At 40.2% G+C, this 22,614-nt stretch overlaps 1 protein-coding gene across 6 annotated transcripts in view; it reads right to left on the bottom strand.

Annotated features, from left to right (window-relative positions):
• LOC122883570 (IQ motif and SEC7 domain-containing protein 1-like) overlaps positions 1-22,614 on the bottom strand; it is an 88,574-nt gene that overhangs the window by 51,986 nt on the left and 13,974 nt on the right. For 2 of the 6 annotated variants that reach the window (XM_044212452.1, XM_044212441.1), the window contains exons 2-3: positions 21,254-21,283; positions 13,539-13,646 (exon numbers count right to left, since the gene is read on the bottom strand). The exons of 1 other annotated variant lie outside the window; for it this stretch is intronic. In XM_044212452.1, coding sequence (XP_044068387.1) covers positions 13,539-13,646; positions 21,254-21,283 — 138 coding nt within the window. Of the gene's footprint in view, positions 1-1,109; positions 1,365-13,538; positions 13,647-21,253; positions 21,284-22,614 lie in introns of those variants that run through there. 3 more of the 6 variants (XM_044212442.1, XM_044212443.1, XM_044212445.1) reach the window with 3 other exon arrangements.

The following is a 22,614-nucleotide window of genomic DNA, read 5'->3' as shown; positions in this document are numbered from 1 at the left end:
ACAGAGATTTAAGCCAGTGAATAGCAGGGGCAGATTGCCTGTGAAGGACTCAGTGAAGACCTGTGAAGGTCTCATATTCATTAAGATGACTGATCCCCATGTATGGTATTAGATCATGACATGACAGGGTAATTCAGCTTAACATTATGCACCAGCTGATGAGTACATGTGTGAAAATTTCAAGTGTTCACGTTCATAGTTACACTTACAGGGTTGTAAAGGAATCAGAGGGTCCAAAGTGATGCGGACTAAACACACTACAACAAAGAAGACAAACTTCAATGTGCCTCTGCTGAGAAACAAGGTAGCAGAATGCTTATTCAGCTAAATACTGAAGGTGCTGAGTACTACGTAAGGGTAGATTGTGTGCAGACAATTCTTACAGCACCATACCAAAAATACAAACCCTAACACAACTCTGACACATGATTAACTGAAATAGATACGCAAGCTTTCCACACACAGACTGCAGGACTCATCACAATCCCAAAAATAACAGCTCAGACCCAGCCGCATTTTACACACACACACACACACACACACACACACGTACACACTCTAGCAATGTCGCACACACATTTTACCAATCACACACGAGAACACACTCACACCCCCAAATATACGGCAGAAGCTGCAAGAAACTCATGTGCCCAGAAAGAGCTGTCACAGCATCATCCAGAAATGAGTCATTTGTCCCAGCCACCCGAGGCTCTAAAACCATCGCTCGCATGACAGTTGTGATTTCTGTCATAATGGTGGGCTCGCAAATGCAAAATAACACTCAGGTTTCATCACTTGGTGTGAAGACACATGGTATGAATTCATCTTGGTGAAATTTTAGCATCTCACTCACACAAACAAACGTATGTTCCACCTCGCCGCCCCTCCCCAGGAGAGAGACGTTGTTTACTAAGAGCACAGGAAGGGAACATGAGAGGACGGAGCAAGGTCTGGATGCCATAGGTGACTCAGCATAGACACTGGAGAGGTAGACACGGTGTTTTCCACCACCACCCACTCCACTGCTGTCTCCATGAATGGGAGCTACACCAGTGCCGCACAGGCAGGCAAGCACGCCTGACAGCATTCACAATGAACATGCTACTCACATGTCGTAGAGCCGGTAACCCATGGCAGAGCCCGGTCTGCTTGAGTGGGACCCGGGGTCTCGTGTTCGCCTGGGATCCGTGCTGCTCACCACGGCGCGCCACACACTTGGTTTGTCCATCCTGTATGCTGGTCAATGGGACTCGACGGTGGGACGGCGTGCGCACACTAGCTCTCTCACATTCACTCTCCCTCTCCCTCCCAGTCACAAACACGGGCTGCCAGAGAGCAGTGTGTGTGATGTAACGAGGAGCGTCCAAGAGGCTGGCGGCTGGTTGGGGGGGTGCTGCTGATGGTGATGGAGGAGGAGGAGGAGGAGGAGCAGGCGTGGGGGAGGTGTCATAGAGCCCAGAAGCTAAAGGAGCTGTCTGTTAAGCACTAACGATAAGCCTCTGTTTTAAAGCATGGTGGATGATGGGTAATTCTTTACTGGTGCCAGTGCCTGGGGAGGTTGCCAATCCTAAAGAAAAAGCAAGAGGACACAACCTGCAGGAGAGCTACTGGAGATTTTACTGCCAATCAAACACAGAGAGGCATATGTGTACGCCTCTCTCCACCCTCTTATCTGCTCTAAGTAGTACAGTCCTCAGCAGGGCCACACGATTGGCTCCTTGGTTTCCATAGAAACAGGAGGATGTGTCAGAGGTAGGGTTCACTTCTCTCCTCTCCCTCCCATTTTGTTTTTACTCCCTCTCTCCTCTCCTTTTGTCTCTCTCTCTCTCTCTCCCTCTCCTCCCATTTCTCTTCTTCTCACATACTCACCCCTACCCTCCCTCCCTCTCCATCTTTGTCTCTTTTGGACTCAATGCACTTTTCTCTGTAATGTCTTTCAAAACAGATGATACTTTCCAGTCTAATGAGGAATGGTGCAAACAGGTAAGGATTCTGCATAGCTCTGGATAATTATGTCTGCAGAAAAAAGAAACACTACAGAACCAAGACAGGGATGACATAATGGAAGCAAATGTAAATTTCAGACATAATTGCAAGGAACACAAGTCATTTGGTAAAGGAGCTACAAACTGTGTTTCTACAGGACTTTTTATTGCCTGACACACAAAGTTAGTGAAACAGAAATTATGTGGCTTGCACAGACATTGCATCATGTACAAGTGTTGCCAAAACCAGAAAGGAAGTGTGAAATATTAAGCAGAAATAAGGCAACATTACTGAAGAGTCCATCTTAATTCAGGTTTTGGTTGCAAAATAGGTCAAAATGAACACAAACTGTAGATGGTGTACAGTACACTGTGGCTTCTTTCAGCCACAAGGTACTGTGCTTCTATTAGGATATAAATGGTACTGTTGTTGACACTTTCACCAGGTAACAGCATCCAAAGCGGGACAGTAGGCAGGCAGGAGAGGGTCTATGGAGACACGCTCTCATCAGGACTTTATAAAGCAACACACACACACACACACACACATACACACACAGAGTGGAGAGACAGAAACCCTGCGCTGATGGCTCACAGTCTCCAGGGGAGGATACGTTTCATCCCGGGCAGACTCGATGGCACACAGCGCTGTCGAGTGTTAACGCCAAGGTGACTAGTACTGTCAGACCTTTGTCTTTTTGTTAATGAACTTGTGTAGTGGCTAATTGTATATGTGTGTCATCTCACTGCAATTACACTGGCTATGTACGTTCTAATTATCAAGCACAAGCACTGATCCCTCCAGCTCTTACATGCGCCTATCTTCACTGAGCCATATGTGTGTGCCTGCACGCTTGTTTGTGTGTTTGTGTATGCCTGTGATTGCAGAGTGAAAACCCTGTATCATTTTTGACTCCAACATTATCCAACACTTCATATCCACATATTCAAGATTTTTCACCACCTGCTGTCCACATTGCCGTGGAATTTATGCTCACACTCTCCAGATAAAGACTAACTTATTTGGTGTCCTTAGAGGACAAACCCTTTGCTTTTTGGGCACTCCATAAGCTTTCCTCAGGCCATGATATCCACTTAACACACAATATATCCACTTAACACACAATATATCACATAATATGGAAATTGCCATTAAATCTATTGAGCCCGTTCATGTTCATAGGAAGATACAACCTAATTTTATTAACCCCATTGCCATTCTTCTAAGGACAAACTAGAGGTTTTTAGCCCTTTTAGACAAGGCTCTGAGGTTAACCTCTAGGTTGACTGTTCACCAATTTGTGTGTTCTTTTCACTGTGGGTGTGTGTGTATATATATGTGTATGTGCATGGATGGTGAAATGTTGTGGGGGGAGGGGCTCTGACAGGGGCAACAGTGAGCTCCGTTCTGTTCAACACCGAGTGTGTATCTGCAAACCCCCGAGCAGAGTGTTAGTAGTCAGGGCACACGTGCCGACACAAGAGCAGAGTGGTGAGCAAGATGCTCTTTCAAATTGACAAATAACCTTAAATTCATCGCTTCAGCAATACGCTTTTCAACACAAAAGGCTTTAATGCCTCCACACATACACACAAAGAGTACAGAACAAACACAAGCACACACACAATTACAAGGGCTGAAGTTAAAAAAATGTGACATGTTGCTATGTGGCCTTTTAGATGTACAAATATTGCATACGTTGGCCTTCTTGTGCCAACCTCCCCACTCTCCTCTGTCACCATATGGCCCCTTTTAGACCCCTTGGTGTACGATGTGGGCTGCTGGACTATAGCAGTAGGATTGTGTGCAGGACTATGTGCAGAAGACTTTCCAGCCTGTCAGCACACAAAGCACAGATACACGTACATACATTATATGCACACAAGAAGAACACACACGAATACACGCTAATGAGTTCCAACCTAATTGCCTCATGACTGTCCTCTCGAAGAAAGAGCCAACTGGAGAACTTACATAGTGCGCTCACATTCACTAAATGTAAGAAAACTAGTCTGATAGCAGTCTTCCAAGGGTCCACACAAAAACAATAAAAACAAAGAATTTAAAATCACACAGAATGAATAAAAGAAGAATAGTTAAAACAAGCTAAGTAATATAAAGATAAGAAAATAAGTGAAATGACTCTACATACGAAGCTTCTTAAATGCGTTTCTTTTAGTCTTCTATGATAGTAAATTGATTATCTTTGGGTTTGGATTGTTGGTCTAACAAAAAAAAGCATATGAATATTGGCACTTTTGCACTCTGGATAATTGTCATGGACATTTTTCAGTATTTTCGACATTTTATAGACTAGACAACTAATCGGTTCATAGAATAATGAAGCGGTAGATTCATCGATGATGAAAATAATCGTTAGGTGCAGCACTATCTTACACTAAACATTGTTTTCCTAGTTTAGTTGTTGCTGTATAAACATGACATTGTAAAAATGAGATAAGACAAAAACTCAAAAAAACTCAAGAGTTGCTCAGCTGGAATTGAAAATCACAGAATTTCCTGACATTGCTTGTTTCTTGCCGAATTGGCTGCCAGTCTCTCCGCTGAGTTGCCTTAGCTGATATAAAGACAGATAACAGAGATATACAACTGCTGGAGGTCACAAAACAGTAAGTTCTGTACACTTGAACTTCTCAGAACTGATGCAGCACTTTATTCCCATCAAAGCGCATTCTGTTTTACCTCTTCTTACTCTGGCTAGCTCCCTTGGATCCTATCAAGAGAAACTGTATGTTCATTGTGCAGTGTTTTGTGTGCGTCTGCACAATATGTAGGAACACAACAGTGCAGGTGGAACTTTCTGTGCCTAACGGTAGGAAGCATTATTTTGTCTTCAGTGAGCTGCTCCTCAGGGGTCCCGTCTCCTCTCATGAGACTTCAACCTACTTCAAACACAACAGAGAGAGAGAGAGAGAGAGAGAGAGAGAGAGAGAGAGAGAGAGAGAGAGAGAGAGAGAGAGAGAACTGACATTCGCCACAGCACAAAGAGCTGAAAACCACAAGATGGCAGTGCATTACCTCTTCTCCAGGAACACAAGGCAGCCTGATGTGATCAATACCATCACTGGTTTTGGGAAAATGTTTCCCTCAGGAGGGTTATTGTTAGGCCACATATGAGGAAAAGCAAATGTTGCATGCTTAATTTAGCAACATTAATCAAACATATGTGAATTCAACAGTGTACTAAATCCCAGGAACTAACGTAAATATGTAGTGTTTATGTGCTTTATCACAACAAATTATAGTTAAAATGAAAAACATCACAGCACGTTATCTACAGTTATTCCAGCATTGTTATGTTCAGTTTTCAATAGCTTACTCTGATTAAAAATACAGCTATAAAAACTTTTCGTTCCATAAAAACATTTTCCTAACTACTCCAATTAGTGTCAACAACTGGAAAAACTGAACTCCCCTGAGACAGTGACCTCTCCACCCGATGCTGGAGATGAGGGGCGAGAGGTTTAGTTTCCCTGCTGTTTTTTCCATGTAACAACGCAGCGCAGCCTCTATGTAGCTCTCTGGCAGAGGGCACAGCGCTGGGCAAATGCTCCTTCTGTCACTGACTTGGCCTCAAGCCTGAAAACATCACAGGCAGAAGACAGATGAGCTTTTCATAGCAGGCCAAACAAAGAGCTGTCTTTCTGCCTCTAACTGAAGTACCAACAGAGCCATTCCTTGACCCCTCCAGGCTTCTGCGGAGGCTTCTTGCAGCCATCGCAGAAGTTTATACTTCTCAAAAGGCTGATGTCAGTAATACAGATATGAAACTATAGCCGCACCAGCACTCCAGACACACACATGATATTTCCAGTGGTGGAAGAAGTATTTAGATCCTTCGCTTAATGGAAAAAGTACCAATACGACAATCTAAAAATACTCCATTACAAGTAAAAGTTGTGCATTCAAATCTTACATAAGTAAAATACAGAAGTATTATCAGCAAAATGTACTTAAAGTATCAAAAGTAAAAGTACTCATTATATATTAATATATATTACATGATTAGATTTTTAATACTGATACAAAAGTATGCAGGTAACGTTTTTAGCTAGTCGATGTGTAGGTTTTAATTATTCTTTATACAGTTCAGTAATTTAGTCCAGTGGTTGCCAACCTAGGAGTCAAGCCCCCTCCAAAAAGTCACAAGATAAATCGAAGGATCGTGAGATGATAAAAGGGGTTCGAAAGAAGAAAAAACTAAGTTTTGCTAGACAAATTTGAATTAATTTTTTGGACATTTCTCCAATCTTTGTTTCTCGGGGGGAATATTGGATATTTTTACCGCTTTGGGCCTCGAGCGTTACACAGGGCCCCTAACTAAACATAATTTTCTGTAATGGGCCTCAAGCCAAAAATGTTGGGAACCACTGGTTTAATCTTAATAATGTATTGTATTTTATAAACATAACCATGTGTTTTTTAATGTAAAACACACACACACACAGCGGCAGCATCTTGTTAACATCTCATTGCACATACACAAAGAAATCCCTCTTTTTGAGTAGCATAGCTGAAAAAGCAGCTGAGAACAAGCAATCATGCTCTCCAGTCTTATTTTCTGAGGAATAGTGTGCTACTCCTCACCTCATCCTTGCCAGCCCTCCCTCTGCTCGATCTGAGGGGCGATACACAACTATGGAATTGCAAATGCCTCCTATCAGACTGGGAGATAGATCTGAAGCGCTCAGCAGCCCTTTGCCTGATATTACTGTGGCATGGAGCTGATGAAAGGATAAGCTATGTGAGAGAGTCGCACAGTATCACTAATCTCTCACTATGTCTACTTTACCAGGGAACGTGACAATGGGTAATATGTGCTGTGAAAAAATGATGCTCCGACATGTTTTCACTGGGCTCGAGGTGCATCGGTTGCACCTGTATCACCTAAAGGCTTTCAAAATCACATTAACGTCACACATGATTTTGTCACTATAGACACCTGGGTATCTTGTCATTACTGCTGAAGGGATGCATCTGCTTTGGGCACATTGCACTTGTTCAACCTTGACTGAAACACAAACTCCTGCCTTTCTGAAGGAGAGCACAAAAATACACATTTTGTTATAATCAAGCTGCTTTTTCATGCATACAGACTGCAGATTGCAAGAGGTTTTTTTTTTTCATAGATAATGTTATGGCCAATTACTGAGAGGGTCTGAGAGGGCCTGCTGGCTGATATGTGATTGAAAGGTTTAAGGTTGTAGCTAGTAGGATGTGTGTTCATTGCAATGATAGATGATAATAGTGTGTCAAAGGACATCTTGTTTATTAAGACCGAATACCGAGTCAAGGTAATCTTATGCTTCCACAGCGATTCACAGCTCTTGCTTTTAAATAAGCACAGAACAAACTGAATAGAGAATTATCTAAAGAAAACAATAAGTTGGGTAACATATTCACAAGTCGACCTTGAACATTGTCCTTGACATATGATCAGAATTTTATATCAAATGTATTTTTTTCCACATATTATAAATGCACAGTATATTCTCTTTACTCAAATTTATTATGTGTTGTCCTCTTGTGTGAAGGCCTGCAACTATCCATTATTTTTATTATAAATGAATCAGTTTTTTCCTTTTCAATTCATCATTTATTTTTTTATTCTATAAAATGCTAGAATTTCTTTTAAATGCACATCACAGTTTCCCAGAACCCTTCAAAATGTTTGTTTTTTCTACCAACAGTTCGAAACCTAAAGATATTTAATATACAGTACAATGATATAAAATAGAGAAAAGCAGAAAATCTTCAAATTTAAGATGGAACCAGCAAATGTTTGGTGTTTTTGTTTGATAAATTACTGTAATGATTAATCAATTATCAGAATTGTTTAATTTAATTAATTAGAATTTTAATAAATTTTCTGTCGATCAACTGATCAATTAATCGACGAATCGTTTCAGCACTACTTATGAGTTTTGCAATTTTAGCCATTTTGAATAAAAGATTTTCAATTATTGTGATGATGCAGATTTTACTTACTTAAAGAATAAGTAAGTAAAATTTACTACTAAAATGTGACTGAAAAAAGGAAGTTTTAATATTTGTAATTTAATATTTTTGGGGGAATTTGACTGAATATCAGATTATCAGTGAAACATTTTGGTGCAGCATTCATTTAAATCTGTCTAGAGTCTTTAACTATCACAGGGACTCAAAATACATATGAAACACAGCCAATACTCTCACAACTGAATGCTGGCCACCCTTTATTGTTTTGTGTCATGATCCTTCAAAACTGTTATGTGTGGCACGGCTGTCTGAATGCAAAACAATGAAGGCACACACACAGAACAGCAACACATGCAAATACACACAATCATGCATTTCTCCCTTGGCCAAACGGATCAACAGCAGAACTGAGTGAAGCGAAAGGCACAAAGAGCCTCACATTCTCCTCTGTTACTGTCAAAACAACTTTACCATAAGCCACGTGGCCGTATGCACTCCAGAATCAAAATTGTGTGTTTTCCAGTGATCCAGCTTCATGGTGCCTGTAATTAACTCTTAGAGAATGTGATGACGAAACAGAAGCTGGGAACTTCAAAGACAACCGAGAGCTTTCCCAAGAGTTCAAACACATTATGGAAGTGGGCCCTCTGTTTCATAGGCCTATTAAATCATTGTGCATTTGTGAGTTCCCATCTGGTGAAATCAAAACTTTACAATACCAACAGCAGTAAATAAAAAGGGCCAATAAAGAAAGAATTCATACAACTGGCTGAATTTTATGGGAGGCGGAAGGCACTTTCATTGCTGCTTGTTTTTAAAATCGACACTAACTCTTGCTCCTTCATTTACCAAGGACTGTTTGCTGCCACATACAATAAATATTTACTGTGTCGTTAAGCCCCTTTTCCAAATGACCTCAGACATTGTCAAGGCCTTACAGAGGGGGAATGCAGCAGTGGAATACACACAATAACAGACATCGTGTCTGTTATTGTGTGTATTCCACTGCTGCATTCAGGGTTCATGAACCTACATATGGTAATACTTCTCCATTTCTACTGCATGTGTCACTTGTCCACCATATACACACCTGCGGCTAGATCACAACCATGAGCTGCCTTCCTGCCTCCAACCATCAGCAAATAACACACTGGCTGTTTGCAGCAGGCAGGCAGGGGGTCTGTGATCCCATGAAGGCAGGCCATTCCCAGGAATCAATAGGCTCTGCAGATGTATCATTAGAGGGCCTGGAGATAATTACAGGTTCTGTTCTGAAATAGTCATTCACCATAATGAAAATCATAAAGCATGTGAATTATTTATACATGAAATCAAGCTCCTGGTTCAGATCAGTTCTGATGGTCAGAAGCCAAATCAGAACCCAGAACACAAATAAAGAGAGCAGTGCAATATTCGCAGCTTTACGACCTTTTGGTAACACCGTGGGAGCTTTAAGAGAGGGATGTAAACGCTTGCAGAAAGATTTACACTTCACCATGACCATCCAGCCTTATACCTTTACCTCTGTAAAAGCCCCTGCCTGTATCTATTATTCAAGTCAGATGTGTTTTCTTAATTGAGGAGACAGAGAGAAAGAGGCACAGATAGACAAAAAGAGACCAAAAGGGTGAAAGAATACAGAGAAGCAGATGTTTTTTGATTGACTGAAAGAAAAAAAGAGACTATCTTGAGGGAAAAAAGGAATCAAAAGAGAGGCGTGAAGTGAGGGAAAAGGAATAGGAGAGCATCTTGGGTATTTAAAAGCATTCATTCAGCCTTGAGCTGGGCTTGATGGGTGCAGAGAGGTCTTAACTTTGGACAGGACTGAACTAGAAGGCAGCTGCAGGCAATGAATACAGCAGCTACTGCACAGGCAAAACTCCAATCACTTAAAGCATGCTTTTGTTTCATGTGGTTTAATAGTACTGAGGAACTGCCAATGAGGTCATCTACAAGTAGATCTGGTCATATAATATATAATGCACTGCTTTTGTGCCATTTCCTTTCAAGTTGCATCCACATCCCTTCAGATACATTCAGATTCTTTTCCCCTCAGTAGACCGTATAGAGCAATTATCCTGTCTCGCAAAAAGCTGCAATCCTGCATCCCCATTGGCCGGGCTGACTGCTCCACTTTCACTTTCTCAACCTGACATAAACACACTTCCTGTTTTCACCTCTGCTGAGCAGTGCGGGCAAGTCAAGAATGGAAAGACATTAAAAACATCTTGACAGCCATGCTTGCTGATTTAATGTGGGTTATTCTGATAGAGGTCAGGTAATCTACCACTTCTGTTCATGTTCAGATATTCTACTGCACTAGAGGCTATCATCACACATGCTACATACCAGTAATTTAACTGGGTGATGATAATAGCGTGTACTCACAACCCTTGGACTCACATTAAAAGAAATTTCCCTGTCCAAGGTGCTGAATCCCACAGCCAATGGAATTCTGCTCCCAATTTTTTGCCATTCTCATCTGGATCAGGGTTGAAATTGCATTTTGGGCAAATTAAGATATGTTTTTTCAAACGAAACAGATGCAATTTGGTCAATTAAATTTAACTAAAGTTGAAACAAATAGTCGTGGAATAAATTGATCAATCACCAGACCATTAATCAGCAACAATGTTAATAATTGATTGTTACAGTTGTTTAATCAAGTAGAAAATAATAAAGTAATATTCTCTGATTTCAGTTTCTCAAATGTAAAGATACATTTTGTAGATAAATTACTGCTAAATGGGGAAAAACAAATCGACAGATTAACTGATAATGAAAATAATCATTAACTAACTAACTAACTAACTAACTAAATGAAGCCTATTCTTCTTTTGCAGTCACTGAGAGGTGTTTTAATTAAGTGCAGGTCAGATAAAATGAAAAATTAAATAAACTAAAATGGAAATGGTATACTCATCAGTGCATTGGAGTGGTCTGCTCTAAAAAAGCCTGCTAAACCAAAAACTTGGCAAAAAAAAGAAACTTTGATTTTATGATCTCCTTTGCTGCAATTACTGTATGTTTGTGAGAGGGGTTTTCAACAGAACCATATCAAGAAAAACTACCATATGTGTGATCTGTCACACAAAACAAATCCTGCAATCACAAAACCTGGTGAGACGAGTTTCCCTTTGTGCTATTACACTATCAATTTGAATGGTTTGTGGGCTTATTGTTGTAGTCCTGAGCTAATTTACTCTAAGCCCCTTCTGCTGAACATCTTAGCAGGCTTAGTGGCAGAATCATCATAAGCAGTGGTCCAACAACTACATCATTAGTTAACTACATTGAGTCAAATATGCACATTCAGGTATGGGAAATAAGCTATCTCATCTAAGCTATTACATTGCCTGTGTAGATCTATAGGTGATCAAATGCTACTTCTGCATGTGATTGCTTTGTTGCTGGGGCAGGAGGCAGAGAAAAGAGAGTTAGACAGGAAGAAAGCAGGTACAGAGTAATATGAGAGGAGTGCAAACAAGGAAAGAGAGGTAAAGAACAAATTTACAGCAGAAGCAACAATTCAAGTCAATTCCTGGGGTATGTTTCTGCTATTACAGTCGAGCAGCCGCTCTGCTTGCTCTGAATGTAATTGGTTGTCCCCAGAGATCGCCCCAGCTCTGGCATTAAGCATGTTGAGCGAGCCAGTCTCCAGTAAACAACACTGCTTCAACACCAAAGTTGGTCCATTAATTCCTATAACCTTCTTTAACTCAGTTTCCAAAGTCTGCGGGAATTACTGAAACTTTCATACAACAACGGCATCTAACAGATGTCTGAAAATAAATTAACTGGGCTGCAATAACTAAACACACTCACTTTTTTTTCTTTTTGCAATAGATGTTTCTGCCGAATAATGCTACAACTACAAACAATTCTTATAATTCAAGTTTTCTTTAGAATTTTCCAATATGCTCACTTCTATAACAAGTGGAGTGATTCAGCATACTGCAGGGCATGGCACAGCAGCTCACAAATGGCACAATAATTAATATTTCACTTCCTCCCTTCCTTCTAATGCCACACACACACATAGTGAGTGATTAATCTTTCTGACTGTATTTTCTGACTGAGAGCCTCACACCACTGCTTCAACGGAGAATGATTACCCAACATTTTTTTTCACATTTCTTTTCAGATACAATGTGAAAAATGTTTTCCAGCGACTCAGTGGCCTACAGCACATACCACATAACTGCAACATCCTGGGTTAGAATCTGGCACAGGACCTTCGTCACTTCCTGCAATGTGATTTTCTTGTCTTGCTAATGGAAATAATGCCTAAAAACAAGTCGAACATGACAGAAAAACAGCTTTAACCAAGGCCTTTATGTGTTGAGGACATGCATTCACTGTTTGTGCCACCCAATCACATTCATTGACAAAGTAAAACTGATCAGAAATGAAGAGTAAGCAAGACCAAGATTAGGATTAAATTTTCACAAAAGCTTGCAACAAAATATTCATCAATATTTTCATCAATATTTAACAGAAACTATCCACATTTTAATGATTACCTCTGGGAAACAGTAATAAAGCAACCATCTCAAATAAATCAGCAAAGTCAAGATCATCAGGTATTTGATGGGGGTATGTTCCCTTGCAGCCCTTGTCATCATTTGGTAATTAGGGGTTGATTATAGTGCATCTGTGTGAAATGGGTGAGCCTAAACAGTAGCAAACAACGCCGCTGAACTGGAGAGGAAAACAATCACCATTCGATCACAGCCATCATCTTGTTTACAGTCATGATCCATTGAACCTATTAGCTTTCAGCTGTGCTTGAAAATTACTTACAGAGCAACAATCACACTGGGACAATCAGAGAGAACACAAATGAGGTATTAATCAGCGAGAAATAGAAGATTCCCCATTTCTGCAGCATCTAAAAACAACCCACAGATGTTTCTACTCATCAGAAACTCCTGAACACTGCTCTTTAAAAATAGAACATGTTCCCACTATGCGCTGGGATTTATTTTTGGGCTGCACACGAGCCAAAAGTGGGCTGTGGATTAGGCGCACATTGCTTTTTGATGATGAAACACACAGCACTAGGAGGCGTCTTTGAAACTCTCTCCAGTCTTTTGAAGCCCCCTAAATCTGTCCCACCGATGCAACTGTCTGAGTTCATCTCTCCGAAGCTCCAAGCTCAGCACAGGCTAATGGGTGAGCAGCAATTAAGGCTCATATACGCATGGATCATATTTCATTAAGGCTAAGCCTAATGATCTCCTCTTACAGTGAATATGACCACTGGAGTTCATTGTACACATCAGGAAAACAACATTGCAGCACTGAAACTGCTGTGTCATAAAAAGCTGATGACTGGAGAACAGCTGCAAAGGCTCAAACATTAGGACGCAGCAAAGTTTGCAGCCGTCAAGCTGTCATGTCCAATACATCTGCCGCAGAAAGGCTGATTAACAGGGCATTGATACAAGCTGCAATGCCATTAACAAGGCAAGAGCAAGACAAGACAAAGACTGCTGTACCATGGTGCTGGAAATGCTGAGGTACTCATGGGACAAACATTACGTGATCATAAAAATAACATCTTACTGTACCCAAAGGAAGCCGACTTCCATTTGCGGCAGGGGGCGACTCTTCTGCAGCCCGCAGACACCAACCTCCCAGGATTCTCTGTGACTTCGACAGGTAGGGAGGCATGTCTCCTACAGAAGGACAAACAAAACACACTTCTCAGACTGTTCACATAGAAAGGCGGATGTAAAAGAAACCTTTACATGTTGTATGGCTGCTCTGCATTAAAAGCATCCATTTTCCCGCTGTGGGTTTGTGAAAACTGAGGTACACAGAAATAAAAACATCATTTTGTAGAACAGTACTGCATCATATTTCTGGTAATATGAAATTCGGTAACTTCCTCTTAGCAACAGTGCAGTCTTGACAGGAAAAATTACATCAATGGGTCCTAAACATGACTTGTTTCAAACCACAAACCACATAATATTACTAATGTCACGAGAGCAAGGCTGAGATGAGCTTATGAAGTGCTCAAATATTCCACTTAAAATACCAGATGAGTTTTTGTGTACTTTGGCCCATTGACTACAACTCATATACAGTTTATATTATTGATGACTACTTTTGAAAGAGTGCATTACTGTTAGTGTTTCCTAGCCTATAGGCAGCTGCTGGTATCCATATATTTAACTGCAGTCTGACTTGCAAACTTGCAAAGACTTGCTTGAGATGCATACCGGTAACTTATTAGAGTGAATCACACGCTTAGTACATATTTGTTGCATTATTGTTAGATGGATAGATATATTTATTAGTCCTTCATCATGTTCCATGCAGCAATCGTCAGATAAATAAACAGACAACTAAAATACCACCGACAACAACGGCACCAACAGCAAACATCAACAACAGAACACCTGAACATTATTATAGACCCACCACATATCATTAAAGTGCTCTACATATTATTGCATGACCTACAGATGAAACCAAAGAATGATTTTAATAGCCTGGCTGTGTCAGGACATCCTATAGATCAGGAAAAAACACTCTACTTGGAAGTTAATGAGACACATTTTCATTGCCATTTTAAAATGTAAATTTAAATTCCTTTTCTAACAAGTCCATGTTTAACTTTGTAAAAAGGTTTACTAAACTGTACTTAATTGTAGTTATCTGAGTATACTTACATGCGCACTCATGATTAATGTACTTAAAGCACATTAAAATGTACTTGAACTAACATTGTACTTAGTGTGATTACGATACATAATTAGTGCAACTTACATACTGTATAATTGACTACACTTAAGTGCACTTGACAGTGCTACTAAGTTGTAATTAGGTGTATTTAAGTACACTTTTTTTTGTACAAATGGTGGCCATTTTTACCATGTACTTCGTGTATACTTACATTATATGACCTAATATATTTTGGACAACTATTAATATATATTTAATATAGTACCATACATTTCAACTTGTCAGAATTTGCTCTCAAAAATACCTGTTTATCTATGTATGGAAAGAAACAGACCACTTATAAAATTAGCTCATGAAATGTTAACATGTTACAATTTAGGTAGAAAAGAACACACCTGGTTGATCAAAGAAAGGGGAAGGTTACATGGGCTAGGTGTCTTTGTAGTGTCTGTGTGACTTCACAGTTTGTGCTCAGTGTACAGCAGTTAAAGCAGTTTTGTCCTCTACTGATCATCGCTGCTCAGACATTTCTCATCTCCTTCCACTGGATACCATTTCCACAGAGACATTTCTCTCTCATCTATTGTTTGTTAAGGTTTTCACTGAGCTGTGTCACCTTTGGGCTGGTTGTCTCAGACAGGCCAGGCACATTTCTCAGGCTGTCAACTTGCAATGAAACACCAACAGCCTTCCTATCTCTATCAGGGGATGAGGTCTTCATCAAAAACATCAAGCCACATCTGGCTCGGTACAGAAAGCCATCAGGCCTATAATGATAGTCATAGGTGTCAGTTTAATTAGGTAAACTCTCCATGTACATATGTTGAAGGAATAATTGCTAAATAAAACCATATTCCAAATAACATTCCATAAGATTCGAATTTCCTCCTTTAATTCATAGTCATGCATTTTGTAAAAGCATCTGTAGCAAAAAATATCCTTCATTCTTAAACACAACTTGTACTCAGACTATGTATGAAAAATCCTGTACCGAGGCCCTGAGTAATATCAATGGCTAATTGTGTCAGGGCTGCTGCCATTTGCTGCTGTTTCGGCATAATGAATTATTAATTTCAAAAATGCTAATGTCTCTGCTCTGGCTGAGTTGGGAGCTGTGAACCTTGAATTAGTCTGAATTTTGTTCCTGTCTTCCATTAGTTACTCTGATAGTGCTGCAGAGTCAAACACTCGGACCTTGTTTCAGACCTGCCAGTGCAATGACTGATGCACAAACACCCATAGTTTATAAAAAGATGGCAGTTCTTTTCCACTGGGGTAAGACTTAAAAACCATGCCCTTCATTGTCTTTGCTTTCTTTCCCCATGCACTGCACACACATGCTGTGTTTTGTTTAATTCATGGAGGGAACTGTTTTCGGAACAATGCCTGATTAAGGCCTGAAATCTGGTTTGCTCAGTGAAAAAGGACTCGCATAAAGACGGCAGGCTCGGTGTCCTACCCATCGGAGTTGCGCATCGCTCTCCATAGCAACAAGAGATGGCAAAGGAGATGGGAGAAGACGATAGGTTTGTATGATCCCTGCGGAGAGCGCCGGCTGAGGGTGAGAGACAACACTAGCCAGCTCTGAAACACAGCACCATCACCTCTCGTCCCTGCAGACAAATATCAGTTCGACTGCCCTGACACGTACTGTCACTGCACCGGAGGACCGGCCAGCTCTTTTTTTAGGTTAGATTTCTGTGTAAATTAAGCACAGTTCAGTCCACACATTGTGCTGTTTTAGAGAAATGTCCTGCCTGCAGATAGTAAAACTGCAGCTCCATAGCTATTTCAGCAAATGCCTCATCTGTTAAAAGAAGCAAAAGAAGCTACAAGAGTGCAGTCTCTTAGCTCCCATTTAAAATTGTATGGTAATTCCTCTGGCTGGAAACACTTTGTTTACTGGTGTTGTTTTGAGACACACTTTGAGAAAGGTTTTGACCTCCACAACAACAGCCAAGCAAAGCTTTAATCTCTTCATTGTTGTCATCTCTACAATAATGGGGGAGCTTTATAATCCCTGCCTCTCTGTTTCCCCAACTCTCTGTGGAGACGTTACAGGGAAATAAAAGCCGCAGTCGAGCCCGCAGAGGCTTTCCAGAGTACCTCCAGTCACTCACTATACTGCAGTTTCCCCCAACAAATTACTCTGGCCTTCGTATGTGTCGGACCAAACATGTTCAATAAAAACAGACGTATGGATACACAATCCCAAACAATAAGAAATTTCAATTAGCCTCTATGTTCTCAGACACACTTAATAAAACAGCTGCCATCCATCACAATACACACACTCACTGGGCACAGGTAAACAGGTATAAATAACAAGAGCACAAATGGACTTTCAAAAACTGTTCAATTTTAGACAAGAGCACTTACATCCTGCACTCTCACTGCAATTGGTGTGATAAAGTGTCAGGCTACTCCTCCGCCGTAGGCCTTTTGTCGTGTGCTAGTCTGGGTTTTATGAATGTGCGCTGTACAAAAGTGCATCGGGGAGTGGGAGAACATCCTATCATTAGACATTCACTGGAAAACAATCCAATAAAAGCAGGTCACTCAGGCTGTAGAGCACGTGCCTGCCTATCTCACCCAGGTTCTAATCACATCTGAATGAAGCCATCCATTCTGATTACAGAACACCAGACCAATTAAACACTGCCATGTTGTTATTCCTCTCTCATTAGCCACAGAGTGTGTATGAAAATAAATCCCCCCCCCCACACCTCCCATCACAGACAGGGCCAATCTCCCTCTCTCTCTCCACACACAAACACACACTCAAACCTCTATCAAACCAGTGCAAAGCAATCCTTCAGGAGCAGGGCTTATTTATTTATAGCGCCTGTGCCAAGTTCAGTAGCTTTTCCATTATTAATGATAATGAAACCTACCACGCCATGTAACACACAAAATTTTAAACAGCCAGGCTTACTTGTGTCATGGTGTGTCATATTAACAGGGTGAGAGATCTAAGTGACTGTAAGTCTGCTGTGTGTTGTCAGCAGAGTGCTGTGTTGGCAGTTGTAGTGATTTTAAACAGCGTTGAGCTCTGATACAAAAAGAAGCCAAGATAAAACATGTGACTGATAGAAATTCCCAGCAACGGTCACAGCAATTTGAAACTGGTTCTGCTTCACTTTAAAGAGATGCTATTGAATAATTACACTAAGATGCTTATATTATATCCATAGGGAAAGCATTGGAGGTAGTAGCATACAGTAGGTTTTCACTGAGCCTAACTGCTCCATTGTCTATAGGGAGGAGCGCAGTGGAGCTCAATCAGTATGTAAGCAAAGAAAGGCCGTAATAATTTTTATTTTATATGCAAAGAAATCCATAACTGTGAAATGTGACCACTGCTGAATAATTACTGTTAAAATGTTTACTGATAGCACTTAATGCTATAAATTCAGTGGTATTTCAACAATTAGGCATTCAGTTGCTAATAAGATTTAAAACTTTGAGGCACCCTGGTAGCACACCTGGGTGGCATATTAACAGGGTGAGCAGTTCACCTGGTGCCCCATGTACCAAGGCTGAGATCTTACTGCAGCGGCTCATGTTCGAATCCAGCCTGCAGCCCTTTGCTGCATGCCCTCTCCCCCTTTCCTGTCTATCTTCGGCTGCACTATAAAGAAAGCCCAAAAAGATAATAAAAAGAAAAATAGAAAGATTCAAACCTTTACAATCTTTCTTTGCTTTGATAATTAACTACATAACACAGTGTTGGAGTAGGAGCAAAATTCATTCACGTATATAGGACAAGGAACTTAAAAGTGGGGTATGTGATTCTGGAGAAATCCAATACCATGACAAATAACATGATAAAGAGCGAATAAAGACACAGCAAGTAATGTAACTAATGTTAGCTAGGCTGTGGGTTAGTAAACTGTTGCTACAGTTGCTGCTGTGAAGCTAACATGCAGAGAGGACGAGATGTTTCCCAGAGCCAACAAACCAGCTCCAGACAGCGATACTCACACCTCTCCTGCTACTATAGCTAACATCACAACAACAGCTCATCTTGGCAAACTAGAAAGTAAGCTGAATGACCGTGGGCAAGTCATTTAACGTTACCTGACACACAAATCATGGCTGTAATAGCTGGAATAGTGTTGTGTGGCCTGGTAGGAGGCACATTGTTAGTTTCCTATTTACAGAGCCAGGGCTGTGCACAAACACCGGATTTCTTTTCAGCACATACACTGAACGGACAGCTAGTGGACCATGAGGAAATATTCGCTGAATTTGACAAGAAGACGTATATTGGATTAGAATCGCATACCCCACCTTTAATGTTGTATTTTTTCCCCGGCTTATCAGCAAAGTTCAGCCAAAACAAAGACCAAGATTTCCATATAATAATAATAATAATTTGGCAAATCTAAAAGTGAATGGGGACACAACCTTTGAATTAATGCTAATTTACAAAAACTACCCTTTTATTTTCACCTATAAAAGCTGTAGTATTATCTTTATTTGTGAGATATATTTTAAAATCCACCATTTATTTAAGTATTACTTGATTTTTAATGAATCTATTTTTATTGTTTAATGTAGTTATTATAGATTTCTCTTGGACGAATTTATTTGTAGAGTCTTTTATTCAACACTATTTGTATTTTCCAATTACATAATGTGTTTTTTGATTAACTGCTTTGAAATTCGGTCTGTTTATTGATGGACTCATTCTTTCGCTTATAAAGTCTTTATTATTCCCTCATTAATTGTCCAATTACATATAATTTAATAAACAGTTTTTCAATCAGTCCAAGTCTAGTCCAATTTGCATGCCCAGCCGTGCTAACTTGATAGAGATGTGTTAAATGCTGAGCAGCTTAACATTACTACAGTATTACCAAAAGCACCTGACATAGTGGGAGATGAGCTGCTCTTGAAGCTTTTCATTGATTTGCAGGATCAGTGCCATCATGTCTATTGCTCAAAGCTGAGCAGAAGTCAGCAATCACTTTAATTCAGATCTATCATGGCTTTTGCATCCAACCCATGTATGCAGGTGCCAACAAGTCACGTGATCCAAAATGTGCTGGTAGAGACGTGCACGTGAAGATGGAACCTCAGCTTATACAGTAACACAATAACGGTCTTGGCACGGCAGCTTCATATTAATGAGAGGAAGATTCTGGGAACTGTGGCCAAATTCACAAGCAAGAATGGCATGCAGAAGGGCTGCTGCTATTTGGGAGGTCTCCAACCACATCAAAGCATCATTTTGGTGAGATGGGATTGGTTTCCTCTGCAGCCTTGTCCTCTATTTCTACTGCTATGCTTTTAGATTCCACCATCAGCAGCAGCACTAGCTAGAGCTATGACATATGGGGAAAAAAAAATAGTTTTCATGATAACCAGAGGACCTTCTTCTGATATCAATATATATGATATGATTGAACACTGACTTCTTTATTTTTTTTCAGAAAATCACGCTTTTGCCAGCAAGCAATTTCACCCAAGGAAAAGGTTTGTAACTAAAAACACTCTCCAACTTCTAAATCTTCAAATAACATTCATTACAGCGTACAGATGTTTTGAGTGAGATTAATATTTGGCAACCTACCTAAAACACTAAAGCAAAAAATATGAAACATTGATGAGATATTTTTATTCAACTGATTTTATACAGTACATATTAAATTTTGATATAACCTATTTTCTAACAGGGTTTTTTCTTTCCTTTTGTACACTACTATTGGTGGAGATGCTACAGAGTAGCAGACAAACTTCACTCACTCTTGGGTACACACACACACACACACACACACACACACTTACTGTGATGGCACACATCTCCGGGCTGTGGCCCTCTGGATTCACTTCTAATTTGTGAAAGGACATTTAGAGCAAAAAAAAAAAAGGCAGCCTGTCGAGCACTTAAGGAAAGAACAGACATGGCCTGGAAAATTTTCACTAAAAACACAGGACAGGCTCCACTACTCTGTTCAACTTGTCTAGACACTGTCGGGTCCTTAATACACAGTGCTACAGAGGCAAAGGAAGAGGCTGTTTGGATCCCACAGGGAGGCATCCCTAAAGAGAGAAGCTGCAGATAAGGAGTGTGTTTACCAGTGAGAGAAGCCCATCTACTCTCTAAATGCAAGCTATATTTCTTAGCTGTGATGGATTCACATTACAGTTTTAAATAAGCCCACATCTTACACCCCTACAAATCTCCAGCCACTAAAGTTCATACAGTGAACAAGCTTACAACTGGACAGGAATGTGACCTTGGACTGCACTCGACATAAAATCTCATCATTTCCTCAAAACTGTAATATCCACAAACACCAATAACAGGCACCACATCAGGCCTGCCTCAATCCTTCAGACAGAGAAAAACCACTCCCTCTGGCTAGCAGCATGATGCTACTATGTTCAGCTCTACACACTCAAATCAAAAGACTTACATAACACTATGTCTTCACCAAAACATTTTCCCCAAGCAAGATGATTTTTCCCACCAAAAGGCGCAGGATTTGGAAGTGTTTTAGGAGAGAATATTCACAAAATTCAGGCAGATATACAATCCTGAGCAGATGAAGACAGAGTACATTATAAGAGCAGTTAGACATACCTGACCATTCTGGAAGAGTCTAATTCAGACCTGGAAGACAGAAAAACACTGGTTCATTGGTTTTGTTGAGCAGGTAGAAACAAGAATGCTGCAGTATGTCAGTAATGTACAGTAACAAAACGCCTCACTGACCACCATCACTTGATTCAGCAACTACATTACAGCAGCCAACTTTAGCTATCTGGCACTGAAGGGTGCAACACTTTTGAACAGATCAATCTGCCATCCTCACAAATGGCCACATTTTAAATTCAAGCTACAACTTTCATTTGGCATTCACACAATTATACATTGATATTCCACTGGGTGTGTGAAAATGTCTCCTCTGCCAATGCAGTGCTTATTATAATAGTACAGCATCTTTCCTTTGTGGCCGCTTATGTAAGAAAAGAAGGGTGGACAAAACCTCACGGTCTCAAACATTACTATTGAATAGGCCTTTTTCACAGAAGACAGTGGGAAAATCATAGATGTAAATAACAAAATTAATGATGGCTGAATTCCATTTAGCTGTTTCAGTTTCAGGGTCCTGGTATAGAATTGCGAAGTGGGAGGAGCTATTTTCAGGCGACCCTTGTTCTGGAAGCAAAACTCCCATTTATTTTCACAACAGACAATTTTAGGTGACTCATAGTTGGAAGTTGGAGTACTTCTACAGTTTGAAACTCTCCCGGTTGAATCGTTGGTACAAAAGATGACCAATTGTGTTAGAAAATACCTGGTTCTTCAATAAAAAGTCGAAGGTACAAGTCTGTGTACATAAAAACATAAAGACGAGAAGTCAACTACAACGCCCACGGTGCATTTCAGCAAGAAATATCCAATCACTGATCTTAGAATACTGTTAACGTGCGCCGCTAACGGTGGATGGAAGCTAAAGATTACACTGTTGAGAAAACTGATAACACAATTTGTAACTTAAATCAATTCACTTTTAAATTCAGGGTCCTACTATGACAAGCCAAAATGTATACTGTCAAATGTCTACTGTGAAGGCCTGTTATATTTCACAGGTGTTGATTTAATAGAGCTTGGATAAAGACTTGAGTATAAATGGATATTTAGGGGACAAACACAAGAGATCAAGTACCTAGTAAAACAAATTACTTTAGTAATTTAGTAAGTAACAGTCTGATGCATCTTTGGCCACATGTATGTTATCATGAACAGTATTTGCTGTCATACACTCTGTGCTCTCCATTTCGGTCATGAAATTTCATAGGTACTTTTAGAAATAGACTGCAGGAAATGGCATTCCACCAGCAAGGAAAGTATTCTTTACACCACAGAAATAAAATGCAGCCTGTTCTGTGGACCATAGCACTAAGAGGCAATAAAGCGACTGAATGGCTGCATCAGGG

The sequence above is a fragment of the Siniperca chuatsi genome, linkage group LG10, assembly GCF_020085105.1.
Source record: "Siniperca chuatsi isolate FFG_IHB_CAS linkage group LG10, ASM2008510v1, whole genome shotgun sequence".
NCBI classification, from domain to species: Eukaryota; Metazoa; Chordata; class Actinopteri; order Centrarchiformes; family Sinipercidae; genus Siniperca; species Siniperca chuatsi.
The sequence above is the reverse complement of the archived record's forward strand: the minus strand, read 5'-3'. Positions and strand labels throughout refer to the sequence as shown.